We start from the raw sequence: 26,109 nt of genomic DNA on the forward strand, positions 1-26,109 counted from the left end.
TGTTTACGGGTTGAATTGTGCCCCCCACAACATTTTGTATGTTGAAGAGCTAGCCTTCAGTACCTCAGAATGTTACTTTATTAGAAAGTAGAGTTGTTGCAGTTGTGATTAATTAAGATGAGGTCATACCAGTGTCCGTATAAAAGGGGGAAATTTGTACAAGACATGCACAAAGTGAAAGTAATGTGAACAGTCGTCGGGAGAACACAGCCATCTCTAAGCCAAGAAGAGAGGTCTGGAACAGATCGTTCCCTCACCACTCTCACAAGGAATCAGTGCTGCTGACACCTTGATTTCAGATGTCTAGCCTCCACAACTGTGAGAAAATGCGTGTTTGTTGTTTAAGCCACCCAGTTTGTACACTTTATCACAGAAGCCCCAGCAAGCTAATCCACCTTGTAATCCACCTCTCACAGAGCTCCCTGCTGCCCTTAGTAACTGCGGTGCATGCTGCTGTTCAGTGTCAGGGAAAATGGTGTTTTCCAAAAGATCTGTGGCTCCGGAACTCAGACAACTCTTGGCACTCCCGGCATCACTGGGACCTTATGTGTGTCCCAAACTTACCACCTGCCTGATGGCAGTGGGGTGTTTAGGAGTAGAGGCTCTGGTAACAGATTGCCTCCATCTGATTCTGGGCTCAGTCACTCAGTAGCTGTATGATCTTGTCCAACTTTCACTGTGCCTAATTCCTCAGCTGTAAAAACTGGCATATAATGCAACCGATCTCAAGGGCTTCTTTTGAAGACTAACTGGGGCAATTTAATTACAGATGGCGTAACTGTAGCTCACACTGCCAGCGTAATAATCTCTCTGGTCCAGATTATGCCTGTGCCTGCGCTCTGCATAGGGGCATGGTGACACAGGACAGGCATCAGAAAGGGAAGAAACAGCCTCTAAACCCCCAAATTACTTCGGTTGTGATGTGTTACCTCCCAGGATCTGACTCAGGAGACCATTCTGACCTTGGGGCGGGCATATAAGGTGGCCGATCAGCTAGCCCTAAAGGCCCAGAAGCCAGGCAGACGGAAGATTCTGCAGCTGGGAAATCGAAACAAAACCTTCCCAACCACTCTTTAAGCCTCAAGTTGGCATAAAGAAATTGGCAATACATAGATTCCAGTCACTGAGGCTCTCTACCTCCTCTCTAGCCTTGGGATTTGAGGTCCTTATGTGGTACCGCATGCAGAGAGACCTTCCCACACTTCTAGAGACTTTGCCTCTCAGAAGAAAAAAACTTCCTTCTTAACTACTTTCTCTGCTGCCAAGGTCTTCGCCTTGGGAGGGCAGCCGCCACTTTAGCACTAGGTAGACAGTGGTCAGCCACAGTGCATTGCTTTGCTAACCTCCCTTGCCGGACTTATCCCGGGGTTAAGCCACTGTGAGGCCACAAGGAATACCACCCACAGGGGAGCTTCTGGTAATGGAGATTAGTAACCACTGGGGGTTGGGGCAGGAATCTGACGGCTGATTAGGTATAGGATTTCTTTTTAGAATGATGGAAATGTTATCAAAATAGATTATGGGGAACATCGCACAACACAGCGAGTGCACTGAAAAGAAAGACTGAATTGTATCTTTTAAAACAGGAAACTTTTTGTCGTGTGAATTCTATCTCAATAAAGAATGTGGCAGAAGGGAGGGATTCGTGCAGCAAAGAAAGCCTTTATTGTCTTAGAGAATACCTAAATGATCACAGACTGTTGGTAGAAATATGGGTGATAAAGGCACTGCTGCTGAGGGCTCAGAAAGAAGTAAGAAACATGTTTTTGGAACTGGAAGACAGGGCATTCTTGTCACATGGTGGCAGAAAGCTCAGCTCAGTCTTGCCTTACATTTGTGTGGAAAGCAGAACTTATCAGGGGTGAATCTGAGTATGTATTTGAGTAGACTTTCCAGTAACGTGTTGAAGCTGTGGCCTGGTTTCTTAGTGGTGCCTATGGTATAATACAAGAATAAGAAGAGAAACTGAGGGATGAGATATATTAAGCAAAAAGGATCCAAGACTTTAAGACGTGGGAAATTCTCAGCCTATTCAGACTGCACAAAATGCTAAAGTTAGGAGATTTACTCTCAGGAAAACATGCACTAAGGAGAAAGCCAAGGATATGGCTGGAGAATCTTTTGCAAGAGCTTTGAAAGAATAAAAAGATCAGAATATTCACAGGGTTACATGAAATTATGCATGTGACTCATGTATCCACTCAATCATCTCAACGGAATCTAGGAATATAGATAAGATTATCCAGGAAAGATCTGTGAAGGATCCTCTTGTCCAATGGAAAGAATCCTTAACACATGAGGTTTTTAAAGAATGCCATGCCAGCAGAAACACTGCCAACTTGAACTAAAGTGACAGAGGATGAAATAAAAGAAGGCTGTTGGACTTCCAGAGTTCTACAGGCAAGAAACAGGCTGATAAAAGTACTCTGCTGCAAACATGTATTACTCTTCAAAACAAAAAGATGACTCTGAGGACAGAGCCTGGCTCTGTCCACTTAAAGGGTGGAGCCTCAGGCATAGAGGGCAGAGCCTCTAGCCACACAGGAATATTCCCAGGCCTTGAAACCTAAGGGAGTTTACCTGATTAGATTTCAAGTTGGCCTGGAGCTGGTAACTTTTTGCTTGCTTTCAGTTTTTCCCATTGGGAGGGTGACTGTCTATAACTATCATCCTGTGTCTGAGTCACCACTACAATCAAAAAGAGGTAACTTCTTTTTCTAGTTCGCATGGCCACGGATGAAGAGAAATTTTGCCTCAGGAAGGATCACACCCAGAGTCTGTCTCATACCTAGCTTAGATTTACAGATGAGATTTTCGACTCGAGTTGGTGTGTCACGTGTTAAGACTTCTGGGGATATTCAGGTGAGGCAAACGTAATTTGTGTGTAGAATGAACATGAATTTTGGTGAGTTAGAGAGGAGAATGTGTTAAGCTAAATAATGGCCTCCAAAGATATCCACGTTGTAGTCTCTGGAACCTCTGACTGTCCCCTCATATGGCAAAAGGGACTTTACAAATGTGACTCAGCATCTTGAGATGGGGGGATTATCCTGCCAGGCACTAAATGTAAGAATGTTTCCTCATTAAGAGGGACGGAGGCCGGGCGCGGTGGCTCACGCCTATAATCCCAGCACTTTGGGAGGCCGAGGCGGGTGGATCACGAGGTCAAGAGATCGAGACCATCCTGGTCAACGTGGTGAAACCCCGTCTCTACTAAAAAATACAAAAATTATCTGGGCATGGTGGTGCGCGCCTGTAGTCCCACCTCCTTGGGAGGCTGAGGCAGGAGAATTGCTTGAACCCAGGAGGCGGAGGTTGTGGTGAGCCGAGATCGTGCCATTGCACTCCAGTCTGGGTAACAACAGCAGAACCCCGTCTCAAAAAAAAAAAAAAAAAAGAGGGAGGGACATTTCACATAGAAGGAGGCAATGTGATGACTGACACAAGGTGCTATAATGCTGGTTTGGATGACAAAGGTATGGGAGCTCTGGAAGCTCCAGGGAAGAATCCATTGCCTTGCCCAGGAACAAAGAATATGGCTCCAGAAGCTAAAAAGGGGAAGGCAACGGATCATCCCTTAGAACTCCCAGAGGGAGCCTGGCCCTACTGACTCCCTGATTTTGACCCACTGAAACTGGTTTTGGTCTTCTGATACTGAGGACTGTAAGAGAATAAATGCATGTTACTTTAAGCCACAAAGTTCAGGGAGTAATTTGTTATAGCATCCATAAGAAAAGAAGAAAATAAATAATACAGGAACCTGTAGATATCATCTAGTCCAGTGGTTTTGAAACAGTCCCCAAAACTCCTTCCAGTTCTACTTCAACTCAAGCAGCCTAGCTTTGATCTCTCTTATTCATGGCCTTCTGAAAAGATTGCATTTTTTTGAAAAACGACTCTATAGAATTGAACAACAAAGTCAGTAATTTCGTCAGGTATAGAATTCTACAGATGAAGACAAAGAAAAAGCCCAAGAAAGTTAAATGATTTTCCCTTACTCACTCAAAGAAGACCGGATAAATAAATATATAGACAAACAAACAAACACAGGTTCTTACCCTCATTTAGAGCACTTTCTACCACACTGTTCTAGAATTGGAAAAGTAGATTGGAGACAAACTGCCAAGGAATAAATGAAATAATGTATGTAGGGTGCTTAAAAGACTGCCTGGGGCATACGCACTCACAAAAACCAGTTATAATTGTAATATGTACTTGCATATGCACAGAATATTTCTACGAGTATACACAAAAATCTGGTAATAGTTTCCTCTCAGTAGGAGAAATGAGATACAAAGGTGGGAAAGAAACTGAATTTTCTCTGTGCTGTATGTCATTTTTAACCATGTGCATGTTCCATTTATCTATCTATGGTCCATCCACCCATCCCTAAAGGGTGAACAGAATTGAGTGGAGCTATCTTTCCTTGCTTAGGACCAGGATTCCTATTTCCTCCATGTGGAAGCACAAGAGGATCAATAAACTCAAAATCTCTAAGAAATCAAGACAAATCAGATTGTAATTATAAAGTATGAAGCAAAGTTTCACTGCAGCCCAAAGTCATCTCCATAGGGATCCCTTCAGAGCACATTTGTCTGCATGATAATCTGCCTTCTGGAATTAATATATTTTTAAAAAATTGTATTAATATTGTCCAGTCAGATTAGAAAATTTGACTAGGCAAGGCTCACTGCCAATTTATTAAACATGAAACTTTCATCTGCCATGGTCTCTGTCCTGAAACTATCTAGTCACAAGATTAGAACACCTGAATGATCCCCTCCACAGCTTGCCTGTGTGCCTCATCTCCAGCCAAGGTAAAAATAGAACTCTGTTTCCCCAGCTATGTCACCCGTCTAGTATCCATCCTCTAGGAAAGCCATTAGGTAGTTCCCCTGGGACTCATGGAACTCCAATCTCATCTGTTAATTTTCTTGGACTGAGTAAATTGCACTCAGCTCCTTCCTCCTCCAAAATAACGCGGACACTAATTTTTTTTTTCACCCAGTTTGGGTCTATCCCGTAAGTAAGCTGCTATATTCCCCTGTCCATTCTAAATCCAAACCTAGTCCAGATCGAAACCTAATTTTTTCCCCTAATTTTCTAGATTGCTGGTTGTTGGCTGCACTTGGCCTGAGAATGATGGGATAAACTGCTGCAATCTCTAAAAACAAGCCCAAGTCCTTGTGGACCAAGAACATTTATCGTTTGTGACGCAAGTCAGCTGATGTTCATAACCTGGCAGTTGGAGTCCCAGAGTAGGAGCGGGAAGAAGCATGGCAGCTGCCCCACTCTTGAATACTCACATCGATTCTGTCAAGAAGAACAAGATGTTCTAAGCCTAGAGATATGGAAAGAGAAGATTCATTCAGCTGTAGAAATAGGACCAGGGGTGAACCTGATATGACACTCACTGACCTAATTGCTTGGGTTTACTGTCATTATCAGAGGTTCCAAGCCAGACTCCTAGAATCACTGGAAGGAAAGAGAAGTCCCATGGAAGCCGAGACCTGTCCTTAGCTGAATGCTTGTTGCCAGACAATATCAAGTTTCAACCAATCCCCAGTTTTCATACTGCTTCAAACCACATGCTAGAACAGTAGTTGGGAACTCTTACTATTGCTGTATCCTTGAAAATTATAAGGAAATGTGGTGCTATAAATGGGAGTTCTATGTCTTCTCTTCATCTGGAATTCAGTGAATTTCTGACTTCCAGAAGCCCTTATATTCATTCTCTGGATAATCCCAAAAAGAGTTTTCCCAGCCCTCAAGGGAATGATTTTTCACTGGAGAAAATGATGCTGGTACCTGTAGGGTAATGAGTTACTCCTCTCCCCCACCAGACTACCTAAGGCTGTATGTCTGCTGCCTGAACCCTGAAGGCCAGGTGGTGATCCAAGGCCATGCATGGTGCCCCGCTGAGGAGACGATGTGTCCCCGAAAACCAAAACATCCCGGAGGGTACCGGGAAACATACCAAGAAAAAGAGTCTCATTGCATATGGAAGGCAAAGAGCCAGAAAATTAGCTTAAAAGCTGCTTGCAGGTGAGTGGCAGTGCAGATCCCCAGAGCTGTCCTGCTGCCACCCAGGAATGCCCTATACGTAAGTCCCAATCAATTCATCTGCTTATCAAGCTGGACTTGTCCAGGTCACTCTTTGTTCTTTTAGCTCCTCCCCATTTTTTGGGGGGAGTTGGGGGCATTATTGTATACAGTCCCAGGTTTTTCCCTTATCAGTACCTGATGCCCTGATTCTGGCTCAGGCCAGAATACCGAAGAATAATCAGCCGGCGAAGGGAAAGCGGAGGGCCCACTGGATTCTCACTCAGCTAGTTAGGGGATGAGGGTGCAAAACCAGGCTTCAGCTAGAGCACAGGAGGAACTGAAATTTACTTGCAGCTCAGAAGTTTATTAGTCAAGGGGATTGGGCCAGATGGTGTTCATATGCTTGACTCCTGCATCCCAGTGTCCTGGCTGTAACGAGGAAGACGGCTGATTGTTTCACTAGCTGCAGGTGATGTCATAGCAGAAACATGCTGACCTCTCTCTCCTGGGTCCCCTTTGCCATGGCTGGGGTCCAGCACTATCAGATAGGCTCCACGTCTGTTTCTTGTGCTTGAGCTGGAGGGATGATGCTTTTTAGGATACCAGCATAGTATGGGCTAAATACCTGCTGATTATGGTGCATCAGACTGACAAACATCCAGCCCAGTTCTGCCAACTCTCTTTCAATGAGAATGAGGCCTCTAGGAAAGTGTAGCAGAGACTCCTTCATGCCATGCAGCAAACAGAATTTCAGAAACAAACGGATCCGCTGATCTATGAGCAGGGGGAAAACAGTGAAAAGAGGAACAAAGAAGGTTCAGAAGAAATTCACAATGCCTTTGCACTATCTGCTCACCAAAGTTTTATGTTAACCGAGTTATTCACTGACCTCTTCACTCATTTGGGTAAACCATATACATGAGATTTTTGTTTGTCTGGGGGAAGGGAATGCCATTAAGCTCCCAAAGGAAAGTGTGTGATCAAAAGAGGCCGAGCTAGTAAATTTCTGGCGGTTCCTAAGATTACTTTATATAGCTGTACACGGGATCCCAGTGCACGTTTAACTTAACGAGAGGACCGTAGGCCCAGTACTTGAAAGTAACGACACATGTTGCAGCCAGTGCACCAAGTTCAGGCCCAGGAATATTTGTGGCAAACTGGCTTCCACACTCTCCTCTGGAAAAATGTTTTATTTTTGTATCCCAATGCAGACTATGATCAGATGCTAAACTTCAAAGCAGGTGGCCAAATTCACTGCTTCCATTCCAGCATGGAACATGTCCTACAGCCTAACTCAGCACCGCTTCCATGGAGAGCAGTACGGACCCACGTGGTAGCTTAAAGCATAGGATAGAGAAAGGGCTTCTCCATATATCTTGGCTGACAGTTAGAAAATGACCAGGAATAACTCCGTGGGGTTAGTGCAACAGTATCCCACCCCTGTGAGTCACAGATCTTGGGTGCAGAGCCACCTTCAAACCACATACGCATTCTTCAAACAGAAGAAGATCTATTAGAATCGTGCACATTATAGACGAGGAAACTAAAGCTAAAATACTTTCCAAATGATCATGCCTTTTCATTTTTAAATGGGTAGGTAACTCACTTTCAGGGTAAGGTCTCCCTGCCCACCCCCCACATTCTTGCCACTTTTCTGCAACACGACCATGGGGATTCTTACCAACGACGCTACGAATGCAGTTCACTTTCTTGGCGATGTCCTGGAGTTGGCCTAGAAGAGATGCTGTATTTTCACTGCTCAGAGCAGTGAGGCCCACGTCCTTGAGGCCTTGATGGATTTCCTGAGACACCTGTTCACTCACACTCAGCATAGCCTCTTCGGGCCTAGATAATGAAGGGCAAAAGGCAGAGTGGGCCAGGCAGAGGGGCAAAGCCCAGAGAGCCTCATAACAGAAGCCAGACCTATCCCAGCAAGAATTCCAGATCTCTGCCACCAGAAGACAGCATTAGCCACTGGGCAAGTGAAATATACCCGCAAGGTACCACCTGATCCAAGCATACAGTACCATATGCCACTTCAAAGAAAACAAAGTACATTGGGCAAGGGTTCAGTGCCATCCTTGGATCCACTCAGCATTCTCCACTCCCATCAACTTTATTTAAATATTGTTTTAAGTTCCTATTGGGTATTTTTCATGGTTTTTCTCCTACTCCATCGATTAAATTGCACATATATTGAGATGCCTTGACTTCCAACTCCTCCTTTTACCTTGTTACAGTATCCCTGCCCCTACATGCAGTGAATGGTCAATATCACTGACCAACTTCTGGATATGCATAGCACAAATCCACTATCATTCAATCAAGGATATAATGACTCACTGATAGCAAGCACATAAGGGATATTTGTGGCAAACTGGCTTCCACACTCTCCTCTGGAAAAATGTTTTATTTTTGTATCCCAACCCTCAATACAACTTATCAAAGACACCAAAATACTTGGAGATGGTTCCCAAAGGCCTTTGTGTGGTTTGTGATGAAGAATAAGCAATAATTGTATTAACTATTAACATTACCAGCCTATGTCCCAAATACCACACATTTTCCTCTTTAACAGAGATCTGTGAATCTCACCTGGAGATAAATTCCTCAGTCAGGGCCTTGGTGATGCATTTCAGTCTATCCACAAATTCAGGTGAGCTGAATAAAACTCCACCAGAGAAACTTCTGGCCACTAGCAAGACTGAGTCCAGAATGGTTAACTGGTGCAACTGGAATGCCATTTCCTGGAGCCGGATCCTGTCCATCAGCAGAGTCTGGTGTGGGAGCGAAGGATAGCCCATCAGAAGAGGAGGGTTCAAATGCAGGCACCAAATACAATAGAATAAGGCAATGCCCCAACACACATCCCTACCTCGGGGAATTCTTCGTTTTCAGGATCCCAGCAGAGGAGGTTGAGGTAGCCTTGGTATAGCACCGTTGTTGGACTGGGCGGCTCGGAGTCGTAAGCTGCCCGGTTTGGAAGTGAACACGCCGTGCAGGAGGAGCCAGGTGAGTAAGGAGAACTCGGACATAGCATAGTGATGTCTGTGGCTGCTTTGGTTAGCCATTTTGTGGTATAACTGAGGAGACCTACGACAGAGAAGGGAATATGCATCTTAAAATCCCAGGGCTTAAAGACAAAGGCTTTGAGACATGCTCTTGGTCAATAAAGACGTGTTTTTGTAGGTCTTTCTGTCTTAGAAAAACACTCCTTCTCCCTACCCCTTGTCCGAGGAAGAAACATTCTATTCAAAAAATAGAAAATAGTCTCTACTGCTATAGGAAGGCAGACCCAAGATCAAATCTCCCCTCTCCTGCCCTTAGATTTTAAACATACTGGGCCGCTTATCAAGGAGTTCCTGAAATTTAGCTTGTTCATGCTGGATGGAATGCTCCTGCTGGTAGGGTCGAAAACTCTTGATGGTATAGTTCGCCATGCCCATTTTCATTAGGCCCAGAACACGGAAGATGCCCCTGCCATAGGGAGAAACAGAACATTTACACTATTAAAGGAAATCTAGTGTGAAAGGGTGGAATCCAAGCAAGGAGCCATAAAAGCAGAGTACTTGAGAGTTAGAAGAAGCCTGAAGGCCGGGCGCGGTGGCTCACACCTATAATCCCAGCACTTTGGGAGGCCGAGGCGGGTGGATCACGAGGTCAGGAGATCGAGACCATCCTGGTCAACGAGGTGAAACCCCGTGTCTACTAAAAATACAAAAATTAGCTGGTGGGCATGGTGGTGCGCGCCTGTAGTCCCAGCTACTCGGGAGGCTGAGGCGGGAGAATTGCTTGAACCCAGGAGGCGGAGGTTGCGGTGAGCCGAGATCGTGCCATTGCACTCCAGTCCGGGTAACAAGAGTGAAACTCCATCTCAAAAGCAAAAAAAAAAAAAAGAAAAAAAAAAGAAGAAGCCTTAAAAACAAACAGTCCTACTTCAACTTATGAATGATGGTACTGTGGCCAGTGACCCAAGACCATAGAGTGAGTCGATGGCAAAACTAAGGACAGTTATACCTCCTGACATGTTAACTACCGGATTCGAGCTCTTCCCCCTGCAGTCATTCTGTCACCTTGAAAAAAGTGGAAGGAAATCACCAAGGCGTTAACAATTACTATGTGGGTAGTTGGGATGTGGGTAACTGAATTTCTAGCTCATTCAGCAGATCGTTTTACTTTTGCAGGTCCTGGTTCTTCTAGCTGTGAAACACGGATAATCCTCTGTCCTGTCCCCTCACAGGGTTTCAGTTGGGACGAACAGGAGAACATCTAGGAAAAGGCAATTTGCAATCTGTAGGAGAAAGAATTACTGTACCTTAATGTCTTAACAATATCATGACATAAAGGAGGCCCAACTGATCCAAAGATCATCGAAGGAACCCTGAGAGGCTATCCTTAGAAAGTAAAAGCCAATTATCCAGAAAGGAGAAAAGGTGCCAGTCAGGTCGTCAGTACACAAGAGCCAGATAAGACAGGGACTATATCACAGTATCTTGCTCAGAGTTCTCTAGCACAGTGTCTAAGGCAGATTTAGGGGACAGAACATCTAGACTCTCACCTCAGTAACCGCACTGGATCTGTTATGGTCTCTAGTTTCTGCACTGCTTCATCTCGAACTGGTGCACATAGCAGGGCCATCAAATTGAGAATGTAGTTAGAAAGACGAGGGACATCCAGGGCCCCATGTTCTGCTTCCTGCTTGAGAAGATCTGTGTCCAGAGCTGCTTCTATCTCGTTTCTTAGGCGGCTCTGCCGTGGTAATAGCAGTGACAGCAAGATCTGCCCAACAAAGGAAATCAAAGGAGCCAAGTTCTGTTTAGAACCCCAAACTTTCTCCAATGAACTACGCTCTTAGGCCAAAGCCACCCCAGATTATGTCTTCTGGGGGTCAGAAAACTGAGTCTATAGGTTTCCTAGAGAGTATGATTTCTTTCTGTTTAGAGGACAATTACCATTCAAGGTTTCACTGGGATCACTTATAGTAGTAGTCATTATTATTGTTTAGGTAGAATGAGGTTAAACATATAAATAAAAACAAGAATGTGACTTTAAATGTGTGGGATACAAGAAATATGAAATACACACCACCACAAGGAGATGAGGTATTCTTAATAAAGGATAAGGACATTTTTAGATTGTTTTGCTCCAAAGTGTGAGGATAAAATTGAAATAGCCTTTTGACCCAAAAATGTAAGTTCCTTGTGGGCAAGGGCTTTCTTATTCATCTCTGTGTTTCTGAAACACATAGACCATAGTGGGGCTTCAGTAAGAATTTGTTTAATTGAATTATATATTGTTACAGTAATTGCTCAATTGTCAAGTTTCATCTTATACAAATAAAACGGAAGCTGCCCCATCCTATCTGTTTAAGTAGTAGGCCACATTAAAAAGTATGCTACTTAAGATATTCATAGCCATTGACAATCCAAAGTTTTGAGATGCCCAGGAACTTCCCATCCACGAATGGGAGGTTGGTTACTCACCTCCTTAATTTCTTTTAGAAGTCTAAGAGCACAGGTAAAGTCAGGAGGAGTACTCAATAGCTGTTCTTTCAGATGGGTCCAAAAAGCATTGCGCATTGTCTCTGCGAATGTGCCCTCCACACTGTAAGAAGGGTTAAATGAGCAGATTTCTCTTTGCCTAGAGAATTCATACAGGATCATAATCTCCCAAACAGCATTTAAAATTAAGAAAGACCATTACATTGATAGGCTAGGAGGACCTATGTTTGTTTAGCCTTGAGAAGGGCTGAATAAACTGAAGTTAGTCTCAGATGGAAAAGCACTGGCTACATTCTCTCAGAAGAGTAACTCATGGTTCCAGAGATGCTCTCTTCCTGCAGCAGGAAGAATCATAAACTAGGAGTTGAGGCCCCAGTTTCTAACCCTAGTTCTGCATGTAGCCTGGATATGTGACTTACTTTCCACTGCCATACACTTAAACCTTTGAACCAGATGCTATTTCCTTCAGGCCTGAAATCTGGGAAAGGATTTTACCTCTCGATAATACTTGAAGGTGTTTTGAGACACTTTAACTTCAGCAACCCCAAAACTGAACTCTTTATCGTTCTCCTTTAAATTTGTTACTCATGTATGTTTTGTTCTGTAACCAGAAACCAGAGACTTTTTCTCTTTAGAAAATATTATAGTAATGTATGCATTTTATTTACAAATATACAAGTGATTAAAATATATGAAACAAAAATTCAAAGTTTCTCCTCTAACACAACAATCTAACCTGTAAAAGTTCAACTTTTATCCATCTGAGGTGTACTGTAGTCCTTCTTAATTCCTTTCCCCTCATGTCTTATCCACTGAGTTACCAAATTCCAGGGATTTTACTTCCTAAATATCTCTGGAATCAGTCCCCACCCAGTATCATCTCTTTCTTGAGCTATTGCTATAGTCTATTAGCCACCTTATACCCATAAAACTTTACCCCAACAATGACACATATCTTTTATAAAATCAATTAGTTTTTCAAGATACAAATCTGATCATAATAGCATAGTCATTTAAGCTTTTCAGAAGTTGCCTATCACCAGCAGTGTATATGGCCTTTAAGACCCTTCACGATCTTATTCTGCCACTTCTCCTACCTTAACTTCCTTTCTCCTCCTATTCCTTGTGCTCTAACAATAACAGTCCACTTATAATGAATATATAATTGCCTTCCAACCCTCTATGCCTCTGAAATGACATTTCTTCTTCCAGGAGAGTTCCTTCTCTCCTAAACCACCTGAAAAGACTCGACTCAGGTATTACCTTATTAGGAAAGTTCACCGACCTTCCCTAGGAAGCTGAGCACTACATAGAATTCCACACACTAGATAGATATGAGATGACTTGTCACTCTATTCAATAGCTATTTGACTATCTTCCCTACAGAAGCTTTTTGATGGCAAAGACAGTAACTCACTTAACTTTATGTTTTTACCTTTCAACATTCTGCCTTCCACCTAATAAGTACTCAATAAAAGTTTGTGGAGTAAATGTCTGATGATGAGATTTCCCTTAAAAACCAGTAACTGTGATTAGTATAATTTTATAAGCCCAAAAGGAAAACTAATTGTCAATTATTTGTAGATAATGGATAACCCCAAACTCTATTTCAACCTCTTTTCCAGTACACATTTTGAATTACTACATTTGAAATAGCCTGTTAATTTTTGAAAAAGAAAAGTGAAATTCAAGCCCTAAATAATATTATTCCTCCAGATTCATCTACCCACCCCCTGAGATCCCTAGCCACTTTAACAGACCTTCATTCTCTTAGTTTCACTTTTTTCTGCACCCCTACCAGCAGAAAATTGAATCTAACTCTGGCCCCAGGGACTATAAAGGCAATGAGGAAGATGCTGCAAGACCTGTGTTTTGGTAACAAATTCCTTCAGGTAAGCTACCCTTGGCAACAGGCAAAGGCAAATCTAAAGAGTATGAAGATCAAGAGAACCACTGACAAAACAAGGTGCTTTACGTAACAGAATCCCAAAAGCGACAAAAATAACTGAAGCATTTAAAGTGGGAAATTAGAAATATCATAAAATACTGATTCTGAGAAAGAAATCAACCCATTTAACTCTTAATAAACCACTAGAAGCATTCAGTTCATAAATACTGAATGATTCTTAAACATATGTTGCAATATCAATACAATTAAGAGAAACCAATATAAAGCCTAATTGCAGAAGCACACTATTTATTGACGGGGTTCTAATCTTGATTCGCAGAATCATTATTACACTGATTATGAAGCAGATTTCCTATCCCGCTATTAGAAAACCTGCTCATCCGTGCCTGTTTAATCCGTAGACAATTAAAAGATTAACAGCTAGGAGTTAATTCTTCCAAGTCTCTCTGAAAAGATCTGAAAATCACTCTATGTTTCATTATTACCTGAGATCCTGAAATGAACACTTTAACAATACAGAATTAATATCCCTTTTCCAAGATGCTTGGGATCAGGAGTATTTTGGATTATGGAAATTATTTTTTTTGAGACAGGATCTCACTCTGTCACCTAGACTGGAATGCAGTGGTATGATCGTGATCTCAGTTCACTGCAGCCTTTGCTTCCTGGGATCAAGGGATCCTCCCACCTCAGCCTCCTGAGTAGCTGGGACTACAAGAGTGCACCACCTTGCCTGGTTAATTTTTGTATTTTTTCTGTAGACAGGGTTTCGCCATGTTGCCCAGGCTGGCCTTGACTTCCAGGGCTCAGGCAATCGGCCTGACTTGGACTCGCAAAGTGTTGGAATTTACGGGCATAAGCCTAGCCAGATTATAGATTTTTTTTTATTTTGAGATATTTGCAGTATACTTATAGTATACTGCAATGAGCACTTCCTTTTAGCATCATGCTGGCCTTGAAATGTTTTGGATTTTGGAGCAGCATGGATTTCAAATTTGGGATGTTCAACCTGCAACTGCAATGGTTTATTACCTGTTTAAATATAATTTGCTGCTTTGACCTTTTTAAACTAATAACTACATTGATTTGTTGGTACTATATAAGACATACCCAACCATTAAATCTATTAACAAGATGCTTCAAACCTGACCAAAAGTCATTTGTGCTATGTACCTACTCCAGGAAGAGTAAAATGGAAAATAGAAACTGAATAATCTGTACCTATTTGGAGGTAAAATTGTCTCTTCCACATAGAAATCTTCGTTTACTATGATTTCATGTGCAATGCTCAGCCTGGAAACTTCATTAACTGTCTCTATCAGCTCTGTGACAGAAAAGGCATCAGGTCTGCCCTCTGGGGGGAAAAACATCACCATCATTAATAGGGAACCCACATAAATAGAATTTTTATTTTGAGATTCACTCTACCAAGTAAGGCTTCCAAGTCTAGATTCATCAAACGGATCTTACCCAGACTCATTCAATTATTTTAATACTAGACGTTTTCTGAACTTTTTGCCCTTCAGTAACACTGAAGGTCTCAGATAAGTCATGCATGGGAAGAAGAAATTCGTTTTTTCAAAAACCCAAAACAGGTTTCAAAACCTTCCACTTGAAATGTAAAACAATAAGTAGAACACAGAAGACAATGAATAAGTTGTGATTTGTAAGAATTAATGTGTATCTAAAAGTTATTGTGTTCTCACTGTTCTTTTCCTACCTCAGAGGCTACACACAAGATGAAGGCTAAAATCTCCTTATAGATACCACACAAATTCTTACTAGATGGTTCTAAAGCTGAATCATGCTTCTAAAACAGCATTTTCTAAATATGGGGATTCAATAGACAAAATTTCAAAATAACATGAGTGGCAGATAATGATTTCACAATTTTTATTTTTCCACATATGGACAGGAAGGCAAACAAAAAAACAATGAGACTACCCTACCATCATCAAAATAATCACTTCATAAATAGAGAAGGTATTTTATCATCTCAGAAAGTATAAAGAAAACACAGTCAGCATTAAGAATACTCTTTGAAGGGCAGGATCGAAGATGGCTAAATAGGAACAGCTCCAGTGTGCAGTTCCCACCAGGAACAACATAGAGGATGAGTGCCCACCACATTTCCAAACAAATTTTCACTGCCCACAGACCAGGAGATTGCCAAGCCAAAAAGCGCCACGAGTTTTCAGCACAGTGGTTTCAGCTGGTGCTGTGCTGGCACACAGAAACTCACAGAAATCTGGGCAGCCATTTCACCTGTCACCTGGAATGCCTGGGAAGTAGAGTCACCCATTCAACTAAAAGGGAGGGGGCAGAGACAGGGGAGCCAGGTGATCTGGCTAAGCAGGTACAACCCCAACAAAACAAGAAATCTGAAACGCTCTGGATTGAGAGTTTCCCAGAAAGCACAGCAGGACCCAGGACAGTTCAGCTCAGTGGGGGAAAAGGTGACCACCACTACCGAGGCAGTTCACAGAGCAACTGCACAGAGCCTGCAGCAGCTGGGCAGAGCCTGCAGCAGCTCACCAATGCCTCTGCTGGCAGAGGGTGATTAGACTACTCTGTGCGGGGCAGGGCATCTATGAAAAAAGGCAGTAGCACGACAGGAACTTATAAATAAAGCTGACCTTCCTAGGACAGAGCACCTGGGAAAAGAAGCAGTTAGGAGTTCTCAGACTTAAAAGTACCTGCCCAGCAGCTCTGCATGGAACAACAGAGCTCCCAGCACATCACTTGAGTTCCTATAAGGGACAAACTGTCTCCTCGAGCAACTCCACGATCCCCATATACACAAAGTGACACCGCATAAAGGAGAGCTCAGGCTCACATCTGGCGGGTACCTTTCTGGGATGAGAATAGCAGAGGAAGAAACTGGCAGCAACCCTTGCTCTTCTGCAGCCCCTGCCAGTGATCCCCAGGCAAGCAGGGTCTGGAGTGGACCTCCAGCAGTCCTGTAGCTGAGGGGCCTGAATGTTAAAAGGAAAACTAAGAAGCAGAAAGAAATAGCTTTAACATCAACAAAAAGGACGTCCACTCAGAGAACCCATCCAAAAGTCACCAACTACAAGGACTACAGGTAGATAAAGCCACTAAGATGGGACGAAACCAGTGCAAAAAGGATGAAAACAACAAAAACCAGAACGCCTCTCCTCCTCCAAGGGATCACAATTCCTCAGCAGCTAGGGATCAAAGACGGATGGAGAACGAATCTGATGAACTGACAGAAACAGGCTTCAGAAGGTGGGTAATAACAAACTTCTCAGAGCTAAAAGAACATGTGCTAACCCAATGCAAAGAAACTAAATACCTAGAAAATATGTTAGAAGAGATGCTAACTAGAATAAAGAGGTTAGATAAGAATATAAATGACTTGATGGATCTGAAAAACACAACACAAGAACTTCATGAAGCATTCACGTTTCAATAGCCGAATCAACCAAGCAGAAGAAAGGATATCAGAGATTGAAGATCAACTCAATGAAATAAAATGAGAAGGCAAGAATAGAGAAAAAAGAGTGAAAAAAATGAACAAAGCCTCCAAGAAACATGGGATTATGTGAAAAGACCTAATCTAGGTTTGATAGGTGTACCTAAATGTGATGGAGAGAATGAATCCAGGCTGGAAAACACTTTTCAGAATATTATCCAGGAGAACTTCCCCAACCTAGCAAACCAGACCACCATTCCAGTCTAGAAAACACATACCAAATGGTAAAGACAATTGACACAATGAAAAAAATGCATTGACTAACAGGCAAAACATCCAGGAGCATCACGATGGCAGGATCAAATTCACACATAACAATATTAACCTTAACTATAAATGGCAAATGGGATTAAAAAGTCAAGACCCATCGGTATGCTGTATTCGGGAAACCAATCTCATGTACAAGGACACACATAGGCTCAAAATAAAGGGATGGAAGAAGATGTATCAAGCAAATGGAGAGCAAAAAGAGCAGGAGTTGCAATCCTAGTCTCTGATAAAATGGACTTTAAACCAACAAAGCTCAAAAGAGACAAAGAAGGGCATTATGTAATGGTAAAAGTATCAATGCAACAAGAAGAGTTAATGATCCTAAATATATACTCACCCAATACAGGAGCACCCAGGTACATAAAGCAAGTTCATAACGACCTCCAAAGAGACTTAGACTCCCACACAATAATACTGGGAGACTTTAACACTCACTGTCAATATTAGATCAATGAGACAGAAAATTAGCAAGGATATCCAGGACTTGAACTCAGATCTGGACCAAGTGGACCTAATAGACATCTACAGAAGTCTCCATCCCAACTCCACAGAATATACATTCTTCTCAGCACTGCATTGCACCTACTCTAAAATTGACCACATAATTGGAAGTAAATCACTCCTCAACAAAGGAAAAAGAACAGAAATCACAACAAACAGTCTCTCAGACCACAGGGCAATCAAATAAGAACTCAGAATTAAGAAACTAACTCAGAACTGCACAGCTTCATGGAAACTGAAAAACTGATTCCTGAATGTCGAATGGATAAACAATGAAATGAAGGCAGAAATAAAGATGTTCTTTGAAACCATTGAGAATGAAGACACAATGTTCCAGAGTCTCTGGGACACATTTAAAGCAGTGTCTAGAGGGAAATTTATAGCAATAAATGTCCATATGGGAAGCGAGGAAAGATCTAAAATTGACACCCTATTGTTAAAATTGAAAGAGCTAGAGGAGCAAGATAAAAAAAACCTCAAAAGCCAGCAGAAGACAAGAAATAACTAAGATCAGAGCAGAACTGAAGGAGATAGAGACACAAAAAAACCCTTCAAAAAATCAATAAATCCAGGAGCTGGTTTTTTGAGATCAACAAAATAGATCGTTAGCCAGACTAATAAAAAAGAAAAGGGAGAAGAATCAAATAGATGCAATAAAAAATGATAAAGGGGATATCATCACTGATTCCACAGAAATACAAAAACTACAATCAGAGATTACTACAAACAACTCTATGCACATAAACCAGTAAACCTGGAAGAAATGGATAAATTCCTGGAAACTTGCACCCTCCCAAGCCTAAACCAGGAAGAAGTTGAAACTTTGAACAGACCAATAACAAGGGCTGAAGTTGAGGCAGCAATTAATAGCCTACCACACAAAAAAAAGTCCAGATCCAGATGGGTTCACAGCTGATTTCTACCAGATGTACAAAGAGGAGCTGATACCATTCCTTCTGAAACTATTCCAAACAATACAAAAAGAGGGAATCCTTCCCAAATCATTTCATGATACCAACATCATCCTGATACCAAAACCCGGCAAAGACTCAACAAAAAAAGAAAACTTCAGGCCAATATCCATGATGAACACAGATGCAAAAATCTTCAATAAAATACTGGCAAAGTGACTGCAACAACACATCAAAAAGCTTATCCATCACAATCAAGTAGGCTCCATTACAGGTATGCAAGGCTGGTTCAACATACACAAGTCCATAAACGTAATCCACCACATAAACAGAAGCAAAGATAAAAACCACGATTATCTCAATAGATGCAGAGAAGGCCGTCAACAAAATTCAACAGCCATTTGTGCTAAAAAAAAAAAAAACTCTCAATAAACTAGGTGTCAAAGGAACATATCACAAAACAATAAAAGCTATTTGGAACAAACCTATAGCCAATATCATAGTGAATGGGCAAAAACCGGAAGCATTCCCTTTGAAATATGGCACTAGACAAGGATGCCCTCTCTCACCACTCCTATTCAAAATAGTATTGGAATTTCTACCCAGAGCAATTAGGTAAGAAAAAGAAGTAAAGTGAACTCAATTAGGAAAAGAGGAAGTCAAATTGTCTCTATTTGCAGATGATATTGTTGCATATTTAGAAGACCCTATCATCTCAGCCCAAAATCTCCTTAAACTGATAAGCAACTTCAGCAAAGTCTCAGGATACAAAAATCAATGTGCAGAAATCACAGGCATTTCTATACAACAATAACAGAGTAACAGAGAGCCAAATCATGAGTGACCTCCCATTCACAATTGCTACAAAGAGAATAAAATACCTAAGAATACAACCAACAAAGGATGTAAAGGACCTCTTCAAGGAGAACTACAAACCACTGCTCAAGAAAATAAGAGAGAACACAAACAGATGGAAAAACATTCCATGCTCATGGTAAGGAAGAATCAGTATTGTGAAAATGGCCATACTGCCCAAAGTAATTTATAGATTCTGTGCTATCCCCATCAAGCTACCAATGACCTTCTTCACAGAACTGGGAAAAATCACTTTAAACTTCTTATGGAACCAAAAGAGAGCCCACATAGCCAAGACAATCCTAAGCAAAAAGAACAAAGCCAGAGGCATCATGCTACCTGATTTCAAACTATACGACAAGGCTACAGTAATCAAAACAGAATAGTACTGGTACCAAAACAGAGATATAGACCAATGGAACAAAACAGATGCCTTGGAGGCAATGCCACACATCTACAACCATCTGATCTTTGACAAACCTGATAAAAACAAGCAAAGCAATGGGGAAAGAATTCCCTGTTTAATAAACGGTATTGGGAAAACTGGCTAGCAGTGTGCTGAAAGCAGAAACTGGACCCCTTCCTGACACCTTAAACTAAAATTAACTCCAGATGGATTAAAGACTTAAACATAAGACCTAATACCATAAAAACCCTAGAAGAAAACCTAGGCAAAACCATTCAGGACATAGGCATAGGCAAGGACTTCATGACTAGAACACCAAAAGCACTGGGAACAAAAGCCAAAATAGACAAATGGGACCTAATTAAACTCCAAAACTTCTGTACAGCAAAAGAAACAATCATTAGTGTGAACCAGCAACCAAGAGAATGGGAAAAAATTTTTGCAATCTACCCATCTGACAAAGGTCTAATATCCAGAATCTACAAAGAACTAAAACTCACAAGAAAAAAACAAACAAACCCATCCAAAAGTGGGAGAAGGATATGAACAGACACTTTTCTAAAGAAGACATATATGAGGCCAACAAACATATGATAAAATGCTCATCATCACTGATCATTAGAAAAATGCAAATCAAAACCACATTGAGATACCACCTCACGCCAGTTAGAATGGCGATCATTAGAAAATCTGGAGACAACAGATGCTGGAGAGGATGTGGAGAAATAGGAACACTTTTACACTGTTGGTGGGAGTGTAAACTAGTTAAACCATTGTGGAAGACAGTGTAGCACTTCCTCAAGGACCTAGAAACAGAAATTCCATTTGACCCAGCAATCCCATTACTGGGTGTATACCCAAAGGATTATAAATCATTTTATTATAAAGACACACGCACAGGTATGTTTCATAGTGGCACTGTTTACAAGAGCGAAGACCTGGAATCAACCCAAATCCCATCAATGATAGACTGGACAAGGAAAATGTGGCACATACACACCATGGAATACTATGCAGCCATAAAAAACTATGAGTTTGTGTCCTTTTTAGGGACATGGATGAATCTGGAAACCATAATTCTCAGTAAACTGACAGAAGAACAGAAAATCAAACACCACATGTTCTCACTCATAGGCAGGTGTTGAACAATGAGAACACATGGACACAGGGAGGGGAGCATCACACACTGGGGGGTCTGTTGGTGGGGCCAAGGGAGGAACAGCGGGGAGTTGGGGGTTGGGGAGGGATAACATGGGGAGAAATGCCAGATGTGGGTGACGGGGGGATGAAGGCAGCAAGCCACATTGCCATGTGTGTACCTATGCAACAATCCTGCATGACCTGCACATGTACCCCAGAACCTAAAGTACAATTAAAACAAAACACTCTTTTAAATTGAATCAATTTAATATTATTTTAAAAACTCACTACAACATCTCTATTATTTTATTTCATTCAATATTGGTAAGAACTATGTCACAGCCCAGCACTGGAATTTGGGAACCAATGTTCTAAATTCATTGTACAGAATACTTTCCGTAGTGAAACAAAATGTATATAGTAGCTACAATAATTACTTGATATGTAAAATAAAAGATGCAATAATAAAACTATTTGGTAACTCAATTTCAATGTAGTTTCATAACTTGTTCAGAGAGTACTATTTGTCCTCAAGATATAATCAAACTCACATATAAGAGTCCAAAAACTCACTCCAAGAAGACAGTCTATTTACGTCCATTTATTTTTCACTTAAGCTGTTGATGAGACTTTTGTTGAAAAGTTAGTCTCATATACTCTTATTTCCTTTCTATACTAACTAAAAAGCTACATATGTTTAAATATACCATCTAATTAATTCATTAAGACATCATTTATTTGAGAGGTATTGTAGCGTATGAATTGTGTCATTCTGCTTACTAGCAGTGACCCCAAGTGGCCACCAGAGAAACACGTGATTCAACTTCCATCTTTTTTCCGGTTTCAGTCTTCAAGAGGTTAGATCAAACTGCTACACCTGGATAGGTCTGTAGATTAATCTTTGGTTAAATTCATTGGAGATTATTATAAAAGAACTGCAATTTGAGTTTCTGTGAGGTTGGACTAGTCAAGCCAAAGCTTCAAATGCCCAACATAAGGTGTAAAAAAGACTTGAAGTCCCAATGTTCACAGAAAAATGCTATTATTACAGATCTACATAATTTTACCCCAGAGCAGTGATCATTTTTATGTAAACAAAGCACCCCTGGAAAAGGACAGAACACAATTGAAACAACAGATAATTTGGATCACTTCTGAGCTGTCCTAGATCTACCATTCACACTTTACAAAATCAAAATACAAGAATGCTACTTATTTCCCATGCTTTGAATTGACTAAATCACTCTCGACTATAGTCAAACACAAGTAGTTTCCTTTGTTGTCCCCTTCCTCTAAAGCCAAAATCTTTTAATTTTACTTACCAATTAGGGGCCTAACTCCTGCATGTAAAAATTAGAGGGGGCAGAAAGACAAGAGAAAGAATAATCCAAAAAAGGACTAACAGAAGGATTAGGAAGGAAAAAATGGAAGGTTGCAAGGGTCTTCTATATCCCTTAAAGGCCCTTAAACCACAGGCTGTCTATTCCTTTAGCCTAATTATTGTTCATAGAAGTGATGACATTATTCTATACCTACCAGGAGACTGGTCATCTAAACAGAAACTCCTGCTTTTCGGGCTCTGCCCTGGTGTTTTAGGCTCAGGGGCCCCACTCTCCACTTCACTGAGATCATTCTGGAGCACAGTTTCCTCAGTCTTCGGCATCTTGATGTTAACTGGAATTGGAGAGAAAAGTAGAGGCCAGTTGTGTAAGACATGACTCTCACCCAGGGACAAGAAGTAAGAGGGCTTCTCAACTGCAGTTGTGTGCCCAGGTGACTGAACCCGCTGCCCTCGGTTGAAAGGATTAAGCATCAGGGCTCAAAGCTTCTCAAAGGAACAACTAGGGTGTTCAAATAGTCCTTGAGGGGAAGAGGAATTAGCGGCAGTTCCTTTACTGAAATCAAAGTTTAGTGTTGGGCAAGCGTAAGGGGAAAACAAGGCCCAGAGACGGACAATAACTCACCAGAAGGGGGGCACACTGTACATTACTAACCAAGCTAGGAAATGAATCTTCCTCGGCTCTGACTACCTTTGATTGGTCCTGGAATACATTCTGACTCCTTAACTACTGCTCCAGACCTTCCTGAAGGGGCTCAAGGTCCCCCCACGGCCTTTGGGACCCTGGTCACTCACCTCCTCCTCTTCCTTGACTGGCTGCCCCTCTGTGTCTGCTAGTGAATCCCCTCTGCCTCCCTAGCCCGGTCCTGGGAAGTACCATTGTAGCCAGAAGGAGAGGGGAGATTATCAGGGATGAGTCTGACGGAACCACGGAGATCATGAGGTCCACCTGGAGTGCACCCCTACCTGTTACACTAGATAGGAGAGTCCAAACATGAAAACAAAGGGTGACCCATTTCCAGGGTAGCGGGTTGGTGTTACTTGCCCAGGGTGCCTTGGAAACCAAGAGAGCAGGAAAGGCAAGCAAGGTCTCACCACTGAGTGATAAAAGGCAGGAGGCTGAGATACACATAATGAGGCTTTATGTTCATACCCTCCTACCCAGGCTCGGAGCCCCTCAAGAGCTTGAAAGTAATCTCAAGCCCTGCTCCTCATGAATGAACTGTTCAAAGCTTTTATCCTATCCCTACTGCCCTGTGGGGATTCAGTTAGGTTGGTGGCAAAAATATTAAGGGAAAGTAATGGATTCCACTTTAGCTGGGAGGTCTGTCTCGGGAAACAAGCCCATAGCCTCCACTTAAGCAGTTATAACATCTTCTACTGGAGCCCCTGCAGCCAATTGCAGGGCAGCCTTACCAATATCTTTATTCATCATAGCATTAATCACAGTTTCATAGCCACATCTCGTTCCCCTATAATTTGGGCCGATGTGGGGATGGCATATCCCAGACCCCGAGTAAACTCCATGCCACCTCAAGGCACCTTATGGCGCCTGGGGCATCTTAGCTCCTCCCTTAACACCTGGTATGGGACATATCATAATTGTAGTTGCAACTATACTATAACCTTTATTCATAACCACACTGATTAGTGCCTGATTTGCACTACCCATCCATATGTTTTCCTTATGGGAACATTTCCATTACACCCCAAAAGTCCATCGTTAAGTCAAAGTCTGCAGGACACAGCCTCACACGTAGTGACCCCTACAGTGCCCCAGAAAAAAAAAAAAGCATTTAAGTAACTATTTAGGGGAAAAAATCAGCATTTGTTGTTTGTTTGTTTCACTTCATGCTGTTCATACAGCCCCTACAAATAAAGAACCAACTGGGCTACAAAATTCCAGAAGTTTTTTTGTGTTTTCTTTTATCTTTTGCATAAGTGAATCCACCACAGAAAGTAAGGAGAGACACATGAACTGTTAAACTCTCATTTTACAAATATGGAAATCAAGACTCATTTTAAAGGAATAGTCATGGAAGCTGTGTAGTAAAGGGGCAAGACTGTAAGCTTGAAAGGAATTCTACATTTTGGTTCGGGTTCTTTCAGCTCAATTATTTCCATGCTCTTCACTGCAATCCAATTGTGAGCTTCAGATCTCATCTGTAAACTGAGGGCACTGGAATGAATGATCCTAAGGGGCGTCATGTTGTTCACTCTTTAGTCCTAGTCTACTTTGTCACTCCACTGGCCAGTCACCACAGTGATGTGAGGACCCCTGGATTGGCCTATTTCCTGTATGTATATGTTTCCACACTATACTATTTGATCCCTCCCTTACCCTGACTTAATTTCTTAACACATAAAAATTGTTTCTTATAAATCAAGACTATACTTTGACCAGATTCTCACCATCAATCTCGCCTCGTTAATGATAGTAGTACAATGTGAATATCTTGCACAACATGTGGATTTTGAAAAAGGAAGTTATGGGGAAGAGGCCCAAGAACTTTCCAGCCTAGGAAAAATCCACCTTAACCTCCAGGCACAACAGGATATGAGGGGACTTGGCTAGTAAAGGTACCACTTAGCTAAAGAGTTTATTTTACTAATAAATACTAAATCTTAATTTCCCCCTCATCTTTCCTAATATTTGCTGCAGTAATGTCAACTGTGAAACAAATTGCTCTCACATCAAACCCAGGAAAAATGTTTAAATATATTTTTCTTGATTTGAATATAAAATTATACATTCATAAGGTATATGTTTCACTATATCCAAAGTTCATTTTTCATTTAAAAATAAGAATTCTATTTTATTTATTTCTAAGAAAACTTTCCAGAATGACAAAAATTCATTTTTTCACAAAATTGCATTGTTAAAAAAAAACAACTCTACCTAGTGATACCTAAATTTCTATTAGCACTTCATTCAAATAGTGAAATCGTCTTTTTAAGTGTCTTTTAATACTGAAATCCCTGGGAGAGGTAATGAGTGGAAATAGAAGTGTAGAAATAATAAAAAAGGAGAAGTATAGGGAAACAGCAAATTACATTTTTCCTAGGGATGGCCCAGATACTGTATTTAATAATATGTATTATCAGTAGTTGTCAAGAACCAACTACAGGGACAGAGAAAGATGGTGGAATAGAAGCCTATACCTTTTGGACCCCCTGCAGGAACATCAAATTGTAACCAATATCTGCATACAGAAAAGTATCATCATGAGGACCAACAATCAAGGGAGCAATCACAGTGCCTCGTTTTAACCTCATATTGTTGAAAGAGGCATTGAAGAGGGTCAGAGAGAGACAGTCTTAAATCCCCGATGCCACCCCTCCCCAATGCCCTTGCAGCAGCTGTGCAGCTCAGAGAGTCTGTGCACTTGGGAGAAGAAGAGGGCAGTGACTAGGGGACTCCACAGCTAACTCAGTGCTAACCTGTCATAGCAGAGAGCAAAGTGATGCTGGGCTCAGCCAGTGCCCATTCACAGAGGAAGCATTTGGCTGCTAGCTAGAGGGATTCACCCATTCCAGGGTGGAGAAATTCAGTCTCTTAGCAATCCACACCACTATAGGCCAAAGTGCTCTGGAGTTCCAGGTAAACTTGAAGAGTACTCTAGGACACAAAGACTGCAATTACTAGGAAACTCCTAGGAAATTATACAATATGCACATAAATGAACAGTGGATCAATAAAGAAGTAGAAAAGGACAGACAACTCTATGCACATAAA

At 41.6% G+C, this 26,109-nt stretch overlaps 2 protein-coding genes across 5 annotated transcripts in view; both read right to left on the reverse strand.

Moving 5' to 3' along the window:
* The window catches only part of LOC128930704 (nuclear RNA export factor 2-like), a 70,087-nt gene extending 63,747 nt beyond the window's left edge, over window positions 1-6,340 (reverse strand). The window contains exon 1 of the mRNA XM_078363325.1: window positions 6,241-6,340. The gene's annotated coding sequence lies outside the window, so the exon portion shown is untranslated. The remainder of the gene's footprint in view (window positions 1-6,240) is intronic.
* TCP11X2 (t-complex 11 family, X-linked 2) overlaps window positions 1-23,205 on the reverse strand; it is a 53,227-nt gene extending 30,022 nt beyond the window's left edge. For 2 of the 4 annotated variants that reach the window (XR_013531626.1, XM_078363326.1), the window contains exons 1-10: window positions 23,169-23,205; window positions 22,571-22,708; window positions 14,677-14,809; window positions 11,529-11,649; window positions 10,604-10,824; window positions 9,386-9,522; window positions 8,921-9,138; window positions 8,641-8,822; window positions 7,727-7,890; window positions 6,671-6,819 (exon numbers count right to left, since the gene is read on the reverse strand). Coding sequence is in view for 3 of the 4 variants with exons in the window: in XM_078363326.1 (XP_078219452.1) it covers window positions 6,671-6,819; window positions 7,727-7,890; window positions 8,641-8,822; window positions 8,921-9,138; window positions 9,386-9,522; window positions 10,604-10,824; window positions 11,529-11,649; window positions 14,677-14,809; window positions 22,571-22,697 (1,452 nt within the window). In the remaining variant the exon portion in view is untranslated. Of the gene's footprint in view, window positions 1-1,642; window positions 6,820-7,726; window positions 7,891-8,640; window positions 8,823-8,920; window positions 9,139-9,385; window positions 9,523-10,603; window positions 10,825-11,528; window positions 11,650-14,676; window positions 14,810-22,570; window positions 22,709-23,168 lie in introns of those variants that run through there. The other 2 variants (XM_035287826.3, XM_078363327.1) reach the window with 2 other exon arrangements.
* Between the last annotated feature and the right edge of the window lie 2,904 nt (window positions 23,206-26,109).

This window comes from Callithrix jacchus, chromosome X (genome assembly GCF_049354715.1).
Source record: "Callithrix jacchus isolate 240 chromosome X, calJac240_pri, whole genome shotgun sequence".
In the NCBI taxonomy this organism is placed as follows: domain Eukaryota; kingdom Metazoa; phylum Chordata; class Mammalia; order Primates; family Cebidae; genus Callithrix; species Callithrix jacchus.